The 11620-nt window shown below is 39.9% G+C and overlaps 1 protein-coding gene across 1 annotated transcript in view; it reads right to left on the bottom strand.

Moving 5' to 3' along the window:
* GABRA6 (gamma-aminobutyric acid type A receptor alpha6 subunit) overlaps window positions 1-10808 on the bottom strand; it is a 35299-nt gene extending 24491 nt beyond the window's left edge. Inside the window, exons 1-8 of the mRNA XM_019506489.1 lie at window positions 10583-10808; window positions 10306-10424; window positions 9750-9817; window positions 8189-8409; window positions 8011-8093; window positions 7314-7457; window positions 6781-6933; window positions 632-879 (exon numbers count right to left, since the gene is read on the bottom strand). Coding sequence (XP_019362034.1) covers window positions 632-879; window positions 6781-6933; window positions 7314-7457; window positions 8011-8093; window positions 8189-8409; window positions 9750-9817; window positions 10306-10424; window positions 10583-10620 — 1074 coding nt within the window. The 5' untranslated portion in view covers window positions 10621-10808. The remainder of the gene's footprint in view (window positions 1-631; window positions 880-6780; window positions 6934-7313; window positions 7458-8010; window positions 8094-8188; window positions 8410-9749; window positions 9818-10305; window positions 10425-10582) is intronic.
* Window positions 10809-11620: the final 812 nt, after the last annotated feature.

Below are 11620 nucleotides of genomic sequence, written 5' to 3'. Positions count from 1 at the left end.
ATATGGGATCATTAACAAGTCTGGGATGTAATGAAAATACTTATAAATCAGTTTTTTTTAATGAGAAGAAAAAGCATCTCTGCCCCTTGTTGAATCCCTTTCTTAAAACTCTAGTTCTGTTGCTCCTTCCCCATGTTCTCACCAAGACCGTTTTTATGGAAGTAACAGATGCCGAGTTTACTCAAAGTTTAATTCTTCTTCCACCAGATGACCCACTTCTCTTATGCTCCTGTAATCATCTGTGCAATACCTGCTCTCATTCTTTTGAATGGTGCTCTACCAATTCTCGCTATGATTAGGTCCACATTTATTATTGCCTCAGCATAGTACCTATAAAATTGCTTAGAGCACGAATTTATGGTTAACAGCCTAATATTTCCTTTTATATTTTATGAAATTCAAATCTGAATGACTAAAGAATAATATCTCAATTTAAACCCAACAACAACAAATGAACTGCTTTCACTTTCTGAAGGTAGTACACTAACTTCCTTGATTTTTGAGTTGATGTGACTTGGTTATATAACCTCTGCAGACTAAGATCACTTTAATATTGTTCAATTGTTTTGCATTCACTACTTTGGCTGTCTCTTCCTGTATGATGCTTATTATCAGAAAAGTGAGCAATTACCAAGACAATCTCGTCCTCTGCCGGTACAGTTGCTGCTGCTAGTGTTGTTGCCCTGGCTGCCTTCCTCATTGCTCGCTGAGTCTGAAGATTGGTAAAGTAGTTGACAGCTGCAAACTCGATAAGTGCAGAGAAGACAAAGGCAAAGCACACAGCTATGAACCAATCCATGGCAGTAGCATAAGATACCTTGGGCAAAGAATGGCGGGCACTGATGCTTAAAGTGGTCATTGTTAGAACTGTAGTTATCCCTTTACAATAACAAAAACAAAAAAAGCAATTAGAAATTACTAACCTGTATTGCTTTAAAATCCATATAAATACAGGGTTTTAACTTCCTATTGTTTCACTACCACCCTTCCAACCTGCTAATTTTATAAAATTGCTAAATACTGCTTATGCTTAAAATCATTCTTTATAAATCTAGCAGTTCTGAATAAACTGCCCTAATTTGCAGAATGGATTTTCATAAATGTTGGACATATTAAAACTGAAGACACTCATCTACTGAACAGTGATACTTTCTTGGTAATGTTGAAACACAGGCATATAATATTCTGTCTAAAGATTCAAAAACACCTACTTTTACCTAAGACTTTATAAGTGCCATCTATAACAAAAGCCTATGTTAACATGCTGTGGTCTAGCACCATATCATTTTATCTCTTTTTCTCTTGGGTTTACTTCAGTAAAACAAAACTGGTCATTACAGAAATTTTAGTGAAATCCATGGGGAATTTTCATGGAAGTCAGTACTAGTGGTCTGAACATCTTCAGCTAAAAACAGGAAGAGCCTGAGGGATGGCCCCAGACACAGAATTTTTAATGTTGTAGGAAACTGGGGCTTTTTAAAGTGTTTGTAAAATGGATTAATGACATATTTTATGTGATTAAGTGCCCCACATCCCACACATTCCAGAGAAGTAAGGATGGAAAATACCCCCAAAGCCTTTAAAGACTACATCTATTCTAACAGGACATGTGGATCAGGAACCTTTCACCTCTTTCTTAATAACGTATGCCTCCTAAGCTTTTTTTTCATTTTCATTTTATTTGAGGTGAATGTATAGTACTGCTCGTATGCATTCTCTACAGATGCAGAGTGCAGTGTCACTGCATACTGATGTTAATATCTCGCTGAACCATCAGGACAGCATGACTTGATTATTTTAAGGATTTCTTTGCAGCTGTCACATGATGTGGCTTGCCAGCTGTCTGAAGATAAGAGTTGCTATTCCAATATCATCATCTAACATGCTTTAATAAAAATGTAAATACAAGATGCCAGAAAATAATAGTACCTCCAGTTCCCCAAATCTTGCATATACTTTTGTACGCCAAGCTTATTTGTACTTGTTACATTTTAAGGCTAAACTTGCCTGCTGAAGTTTTTGAGATGATGAGATTAGAACAAGGCCATGTGCTATTTAGTAATAAAAAGATGTATTCAGTATCTGAATAAAAGGATACCATGACTAGAATTTAAACTTGGGAATCTTCTGGATCCCTGTTGGGAAGGAATGAATTATGATTGTAAGAAAATTCATTATTCTATGTTTTGGATTGCTGAAACCTTTCTTATCTAACAAAATGCTAAAATATAGTTGGGGAAAAGTATAATCAATGCCTGCTTATCTTTGCCTTTAAGTTTGAATTACTTTTCGGTAATTTTTAGAGATGTCAGTTAACATTCCTGTTTAAAGTGAATTGGCCTCTATTAACTGCACCATAAAAATCTTCCCATACTTAAGTTTTGGCAGTGTTAGAGTGATGTTGTAGCCAAGATAGTCCAGGAAATTTGTTGTTTTTTTTTTTTTCTGGATAATGTCATATTAAAAAAATGCATCCTGACCTGAAGAATGCACTACGTTCCAAAGCTTGTCTAAGTCTATCCTGCCCATGCAATTGATACAATTAAAGATATCGCCCACAAAAACCCTTGCTTCCTACATCTAAGATTTTAATAAATATACTGGATCAACAGTAAATGCTGGTTCTCAATGGGCTATGCAAGCAAGGAAACAATCTGAGCATATCTATCCCTGCATCTGTTACTTAAATATTCAAAAGAGGGACTGCTTGGCAGGGTTTGGAGGCAAGACATAGCACATAAATAAGAGCAAGAGTAAAACAACTTTGCATATGACCTTTAATGGAGCACATTTAGATTTAAGCCTCTTGGTCCACTCAAGTCTGAGGGTAACATAGATGGTGAAGGGCACATAGGTAATCCAGTAGTTTTTTTTTTTTAGAATACCCAGGTATAAACCCAAGGGAATACTACTTTCCCAGAGTTATTTCTATCTACTACTCTGTGGGTGTATCTATATGTACGCTTTCTTGTGGATTTGGCTAATTAGCTCCATAGTAAAGTGTCACCGTCTACATATGTAGCCCTATTAGGGCTCAGTAAATTAATGAACTCTGCTTTAGGATAGTACTGTCTTGGATGAGTATTATTCTACAATGGAGTCTAGTGCACCAAAACACATGTGTAGACAGTGACTAGGGTTGGCTGGGGCATTAGGGTGCTACAGTACGGGGACTACCTGCTGGTGAGCCCTGCACTGTAGACTCCTCATGCCTAGCCAGCCCCTCCACAGCATGTTAAGCTGGGGCAGAGCAGCCCCGGGATGGCAGGCTGACTCCCCAGGATGCTGTCAACCAGGGCTCCTCTGCCCTGGCTCACTGTGCTGGGGTTCTGGGTGCCCATGTAAACACTGCACCCAGGAGCAATAAACTTTGGGACAAACTGTGCTTGAGTTTATTGCTATGCATTAATTGCACAGGATGTGCAAAGTGGGCCCTATATGATTCGGATTCAGCCTGAATCGGGGACAGCAGTTCAGTTAGTTGATTTGGATCACTGTCCTTGATTAGATTCATCCGAATCTGAACATGAAGAGAATCAGCAATTCAGATGTAGATACAGCTTTAAAAGTTTTTTTTCTACATACCTTGAGGTAGCAGGCGAGGCTCATGATTGCTGCAATGCTGGAGCACATGGAGTGTCCCACAGGAGTGCGGGGGGGGCCCTCCACATGCTCAGCGGTGAACCCAGAAGTGGCCCAGAAGTACTTCTAGTCCACTTCCAGGTCTGCCGGAGAGCACGCAGGGGGGCCCTGGGTGCTCCCCCCGGGCCCAGGAGGCACCAGTCGCTGAGCTGGGTGTGGGTGCGGGGGGCTCCCCAGTGTATTCCCCGGCCAACCCAGAAGTGGACTGGAAACGCTTTTGGTCCACTTCCGGGTCTGCTGCCAAGCACGCTGGGGAGCCACCTGTCCTTCTGTGGGACACTCCACGCACCCCAACATCACAGCACTCACTAGCCACTGCTACCTAGAGGTATATAGAAAAAACATTTGAAGCTGTTTCTATGTCTGAATCTCCGAATTGATTCAGAGGGTTCCACTTTGATTTGGAGAGATTACATGATCCTCAGATTTGATTCAGATTTGAAGATTTAGCCACTGAATCGGGCTGAATCTCCACCCAGTCGAATTGGGGACCAAAGCTTCTCATAGCCCTAGTAGATGCACTCTGTTTCACTTGCAATATCCTTAGGACCCTTGATTCAGTTCCATCATAGGCCCATGGCATTTTCTGTAGCATGTAAAACACTGTAGAGTCTATGGAATTTTCTCTGAATGAAAGTGTAGGGCAACACAGTAACTGAGAAAAATCCTCCTTACTCTCTTGAAGCTCCCAAACTCCACTGAATTTATTAGATTGAGGCATCTGAATATGGGGTAGGAGATGGACTTAGTCCTTTTCTTAAAAGAGTTTAGGATTAGCATTATTCATTTTCAGCAAAACCAGGAAGAGTGCTCTGACTTTTAATAATTGGAATTCTTGGGGAGGTGATATCTTTTATTAGAGCAACTAGCTAGTTGCAAAAAAAATCTTTATTTGCAAGCTTTTGGGCATATGTGCCATTCCTCAGGCATAAGAGAGTGCAAAGATTGTAAAATTTCTCTCAGGTGGAAATGAAAATTCATAGTTCACAGGAAAGCCAAAGTAGTGTAAGATTTCCCAGTTGGGAAAGTTCATTTTATGCAAAATAGGCTCAGATGAAAGTTTGAGAAGTCTATTTACCTCAGAGTTATCTGATGGCAAGCAAGACATTGAATTACACTTCTTTTTTGTTATGATGTTTCATATTTCACAGGAGGGATGGGTGATGGAAGGCTCTCCTGGGTAAAGAATTTCTCTTGTGATGAGACTGCTCTGTGAGCATGCAAATATGGCTCGAAACAGAAGGCTGGAGCAAGGGTGTCAGTTTTCAAGTGTCAAGGTGTTGTATTTTGCTTCTTTCTTGTAAAATTATGAAGTTTTCATTTCAGAATGGCTCATTTGTGATATCTTCCATGTTTCAGAGATACAGGAGTTTTTTGCAACTGTCTAGTTGGTCTAATAAAAGATATAATCTCCCCAAGAGTTATGATTAGTTTTGCCTGCAAACCAACATGGCTCCAACCTGCATTTTTAGTGTTTCCCAAAGAATTTTACTTTGGGGGTTTTAAGGAGGGGGGTGAAGGGAGGGGGGAGGTGAGAGGTCATAAAAAGCATCCAAAGAGGGGAATTTTGTAAACATAAAAACAAATTTAAAGCCAGACTTGTTGAGTAGACCAAACAGGTCCAAAACATTGGGTAAATAATATTGATTTAACCAAACAGCATATTATGAATAACAGTCTGGAGCCATTCCAATACGATGCCCTATATAAAATTCCATGATTAACCTTTTCATATTCATCTGAATGCTTTACAAGTAATTTCTAACCTTTAAAATATGGCATTTCACCTGGCAAGTACTATGATGTCTTATGATGGCCAACTGCAGTCGGGAATGCAAGAATAAACAAGCACTAGTGCTTTGTATTCAGCACTTGTGAAGATTTGGTAAAAAGCGTCCAACAGCCCACTTCCAGAAAGACATCCATGAATATCTTTACACATTTCAACACTTCTTACTGAAATCAAGGTAGGTGAGCATGTTGGTCCCTTTCCTGAGGCTGGGTAACTAGAAATATATGCTTCTTTCTGTCTATTTGACTAATCATTTAAGCACAGCAAGCATTTCTGCAGTTGTGGTACAAATTTCACAATCAGAATATGCTCTGTACAAAGACTTCAGGACTAGCTCAAATGACATTATAGCACTTTACATGGAGGTGATTAAGTGTGTCGGGTGAGGTGGATCTCACAAAAAAGTTATGAGAAACTTTTTTTCTCAATTTTTCATTGCAATTTTTTCCCAAACTGTAGCTATCAGCATACTCCTGCCTAATTTAACAAACTAATCAGTGGGAGTTTTTGCCTTTGATATTGAATGCAGCATGGACCCCAGCTCAGTAAAAAGAAGAGTCTAATTGACTACAGTTAAAGTCAGAGTTGAGGCAAAATGTACAGTTTGAAGGTGCACCCTTAACCCAAACCTCTGGAAAGAAAACAGTCCAGTGACACGAAATATAGGCCGAAAGGAATACTAAGACCTGTTTTTGTCAGACTTTGCGTATGATTTTTAATAGAGTTTTCTAAGTTAATGCCATAGATTCTTTTTCTTTTTTTTAAACTTTTTTTTAATCAAAATGTTGGTTTCAGCAGAATACAAATCAAAGCAAACTTCCCTTACATCTGACTGATGGACCTTAACTTTGAAATTCTCCTTTCTTGCGTCCATGGAATGTCTACAAACGTTAAGCATGGGAAGCACAAAATAACAGTCAAGACTGGCCTTGCACATTTTCTGAGAATAAACTTTGGTCCTAGTGGGATTTTTTTGTTTTACATTATTTATTTGACTTGATTTATTTTTGCTCCTTGGGACCTCTAAGCTTTCTCCTTTTCTACATCAAAATAATCCCCATTGGACTCCAGCAGCTCTACAGTAAAGTGTATTCAACACAATAAATGAAGTTCATGCTTAAAATAAGATCTGCTTGCCAGTCATGGTTCTGACTGGATCAGATCCTTTGCTGATCTAAAACACAGCTAGACAGGGCTCCTGTTATGATACCTGGAACACATGAGTGAGTAAGAGTCGCCTTTTTCCCCTTACAGAAAGAAATGGCACCTGAAGTGTGTATTTGCCTAAAACAAATGGATAAATGGAACATGATGCTGAGCTAGTGTAGAAATTTTAATTGTCATACCGAAAACTGTTCTGGCTGGAACAGACTCCTTATTAATCCAGAAAGACACCTGAGAGAGAATGACTGTCATAATGCAGGGAGTATATATCTGTATCATGAAGTAGCCCATCTTCCTTTGCAAGTGGAAATAAACTGTCATTATTACGTATTCACCTGTTAGAAGATAAGTATCTCAGCATTATTTTTGACAACATATGAAAGAATATTACTGTAGTAAACCTCAGAAGGGCTTAAACTATAATATGCTGTCTTTTGACGAAAGCAATAATTGACTTCCTTCTATATGATAAAACTTAAGTGATCAATAAAAGCTAAACTGAATCAACAGAAAGAGAGAGAAAAGGGGTGTTGTCAGTATTGTTTTAATGTTGTTCTATGAAAAGCATTGTTTTTGAAAGTTATTTACACTTTGCATCTTTAAATACCATTTCTCTGCCTCTTTTAAAATTCTATGTTTTCAGCAATTTTAGATTTGGGGCTAACCGAGGAAGAGTTTGTTGTATGTAAGCATTCTGCATGAGGCTACATCTTACCTGTGTTGGATTTTATTGTTTCACTAGACACTGTTTGTCCTATAAGATCATACTGGAGGAGACTAGAAGACTCTTGTGGTACTTCTACTGAATAAAGAGGTCCCTTTTTCCATGTGTAAATGATTTCACTTTTTGGATAGGCATCTAATTTATGGAAGAAAGAATGGGTATTATTAATTGTTCAGTAACAGCTATTGGCTATATTATAACTGTCCTGCTGCTCAAGTACACAAGGAGACCTGAGCCCTGCCCAAAAGGGCATCTAATCTAATTAAAGGCCAAATATAAACAATAAGCGGAAGGGGATATATATGATGAGGATAACATCTTAGCAATTGCTTGTGAATTTCAACCTTAGTCCTCATGACATGACCACATTGATCACAACATCCTTTAGCTTATTTCTGCATTCAGGTTCCTTAAGTGAAGATGTATAATGTCGACAAACTTCCTAGGCTACATGAAATTCATTCATGTAACATCTTCTCATACAGACTTGAATCTATGAGAAGACCAAACAATACTATCTAAGGTATACCATGAGAGCTGCCAGTATCGTACCCCATGCCTATGTACAGATCAGTCACATAGGAGCTTATATAACTACAACCTTAATTTCATTTGTTTTCATAATGGTAACAAGCAGAAAATACTATTTTTTTTAACCCAAATATAAATTTTAAAAGCCAAAACTTACAGCTCCCAAACTTCAATGGACAAGCATGTCCATCCATAGGGAAGTTTACCAGTCGCATAGGACAATCAGCATTAATCGTCAGTCTAAAATATAGTAAATCACATTAAAATTACCTGGTACTTGGTTACATGATTATCAGGTGAAAACAAGTTAAATAGGAAACAAAATAGGGACTTACCTCATTGTATAGAGAATAGTTCCATTCTGCATAATTCTGAAAAGTTTGTTAGGGGTAGTCATGTTATGAGCAATTGACTTTTTTCCATTTCTAAAAAAGGTGTCCGGTGTCCAAATCTTACTGACCATCAGATTGTTCAGTTTAAGGATTTCTGTTGGCCCACCAAACTTCAACCTCTCATCAATCCATGTCTGTCGAAAGAAAACATCCATTGTGTATTCCTGTAGGAAAATAAACCCATTATGGGTGAGGGTCAGCAATGGTGAGCTACTGTATACACAGTATCTCTGTTGGGGGGGTGGGGAGCAGGTGCTAAGAGACCTGCTAGCTACTTTGTATTTACCACTTAATCATTTAATCTTATTACTATTAAATAGTTAGGGGGAAAGCTACTCATTACAAAAATATCCTAGGTTCTTACTGTCCTAAGGAATAGTTGTAGATTCATCAGTGAATAGATAATTTGATGTGAATAAAAAGAATGTTCATTATGCTCTCACAAGACATTGATTGAAGTCAAATGACTGAGGTTCAAAGAAACACAAGTATCTAATTTTGTATGTTTTACAACTCTGCTAAAACAAGTCCACAGTGCTCACTTACTGAAAGCATCCTTTGGTACAGTACATCTCATGGAGCTTACTGTGCATACCCAGAACAAACATCTCACAGTGGACTAATGGCAGAAACATTCTAGGTAGCAAAATTACACAACATTTATTAAATGACTTCCTAATACTCCAAACTGATTTTTGCAAGGAGCTTTTTGGTAGTATTAACCAAAACATTCACAAAGGCGTACCATAGTTAGGCACTGTTACTCAGGAGTCCAGCTGGAGCTTCAAATGCCTAACTTGATACACCCACACTGGAAAATAGTCAGCTAATGTGATCAAGTAACAAAACAGACACATAACCAGAAACTGAATACAGTCCCCAGAACGAAAAGACGCTTCATGATTATTTGGCAGTATGTTTTCTCAGATGATCTAAACCCTTGCTGTACATTTCTCCCTGCATTATGGCAAGTCAGTTTTTCAGGTCTGCAGCTACCTGTGTTTGGATGCTGTCAAATATAGCATGGGCTCTTGTTGAGAAAAAGAACTGGGTGACTGCTTTAGTCTTTCTGAATCACTGACCATGTTGTTTTACTACAGCATGCCTATCAGTGCGCTGCCTAACACTCAGCCCCATTCTAAATCAGTGCATCTTTACATATATGCCTATTCCATCCATACTGAACATATTGCAAACCAACACAGAAATAACTTCTTCCACCTTCTTTGCAAAACCATCCAGGCTTTCTTAGTTGCACCTGTCCACATTACCTGGCTCTGGACTGATTTAAGTTGTGACAAGAGCTTGAGGTAACCCCAAAGTCTTGCTGAGATTGGCAAGATTAAACCTAGTAAACTCCTCAGCTCAGTAAACTTAGCACCGTAAAGCTGAGGGAAAGTGAGCACCCTGTGCTGGGGCTATTCCATGGCTTGTAGGCAGAGAAGGGGGCAGGAATTTGCATGTTCTTGATCTCCCAGTGGGAAGAAGTCTGGATAAGTCTTACCATTTCCACATCTGACACAGGACCAAAGCTGGTCACATAGATGTCCGTTTTGACTTCAGTCACAACCCCTAGAAGATAACCAGAACAGAGATAAGCATGGCCGGGGCAGAACCAGAAGCAGGGGGCATGTGTTCTGGCTTGTGGATTTTACAAGTTCACCCCTAGGCAGAGCCAGGCTTCAGAAGACAAGCCTTCCTACTTGGATCTGCATCACCCAGTGTATTACAAAGCAAACATGTCAAATCAAACAACTTAGATTGCCCACCAGGCAGTTTGTGCCAAGTCAAGGGGGTAGAGGTGGTGGGGGCACCATTTCATGACTGGATACATGTGTCCCCCTGCAAACAGCCCCATTAAAGTGTTGCAGAAGAGCCAGCAAGTTGCTGCCTTTCTGCAGAGCTGCTTTGTGTTCAAATCTCCCTTGGGATAGGAGAAGCAAGACACCCACACCTGGTTTCCCACACCCCACTGCTTCATAAATGCAGTGGTGTTAACATTCAGGAGGAGGCAGGGGAAAAGAGGAGAGCAGTAGCTAGGGCCATGGGTTTTCCTCTACCTCCAAATCCAGGTCGGAGCCTGTTGTCATAGCCATCCAAGAGCTTGTCCAGAATGCGGGTGATGTTTTCTGAGTACACGTTGTTGTCCTCACTGTGGCTCCCCAGTGCCTCGTCTACACTGCAGACAGAGGAGTAACTGCCATCAGTCCGCAGGTTCTTTGCTTGTGGGTGACCTCACAAGTCACTACCCCATGCATGGGAAGAGCACAGCGTGCACCATCTCCCTTCCCTGACCCAGACATTCAGGGGACTAGTCCCCTGGACAAATTTACTCACCACAGAGTGATGCAGATCCAAGAGATCAGTAAATCCATACCTTGGTTCCAGCCTCCGAAATGTCCTAGTCACCTGGGGCAAGTTTCAAACCCATTTTCTGCCCCTCCCCCCTCTCTTTCCCCAGCAAGTCCAGCGTTTGATGATCTAAAAGTGCAGGTAGAGTGTCGTGGTTCTTCCTCTCCTCTGCTTCTCTTCCTCCCCCTCCTCTTGTATGTGTGGGCGTGTGGAGTTGATTCCTCTTCTGAGTTCCAGCCTCATCTGACTGGTTCATTTGGAGAATTAGAGTTTGAAAAGATGGGCACAGTCGGAGAGCAGTGACAATAATCAAATAAGGCATTAGGGGAGATTAAAAGGAAGCAAGCCACTGCTAGTTTTGGCATGGAGTTAGCAGGGCCCCATTAGGAAATCTGGAAGCGCGCTGGCATCTTGCTGATAGAGATTATGTTAGGAATAGCCTCAGCTTGTGCTATTTTTGTGGTTCACAGCTATGACTATGCAACTCATGCATCATTAGAACCTTAAGAAGTCTACCATTTTTCACTTAGCTGGTTTCTGACCTTTCCCAACAGATTTAAAACTACGACATGGGGCTTTAGAAGCCCACAGTCTTGAACATGTTTCAGAGGGCTTTAAAAAATAAATACTTACCTTTATGTTAGTGAACTGCATAGAAAAAGTTTCTGGGACTTGAAGCCAGGGCACTGGCAAGCATGCCACTTCTGCTATAATTGGACTTATGTGCTATTATCTGCCAGTATATCAGTACTAATTTTGTAATGATAAGTACTAACTGGATCATTAGGATCACACCCTTCAGTAAATGCCTTAATATAACTAGCCCAAAAGGAAAGCAAGATCAGGCCTCTGGAGGTCTTTTAGTAACAAAATTGTTCCCTGTAAAGCCAATTAATTGTTCAGGGTCCATGCCATTTTAGCTCTTCTGTAAACAAAACTATTGAATGTGTTTTCTTTGCTAATAGTAATAGACAGGAGAACAGGTTGTTGGACCAAAGGAGCTTATTTTTTCTGTAAAATTTT

Source organism: Gavialis gangeticus, unplaced genomic scaffold (genome assembly GCF_001723915.1).
Source record: "Gavialis gangeticus isolate Ggan-Ray unplaced genomic scaffold, GavGan_comp1, whole genome shotgun sequence".
In the NCBI taxonomy this organism is placed as follows: Eukaryota; Metazoa; Chordata; order Crocodylia; family Gavialidae; genus Gavialis; species Gavialis gangeticus.
The sequence above is the reverse complement of the archived record's forward strand: the minus strand, read 5'-3'. Positions and strand labels throughout refer to the sequence as shown.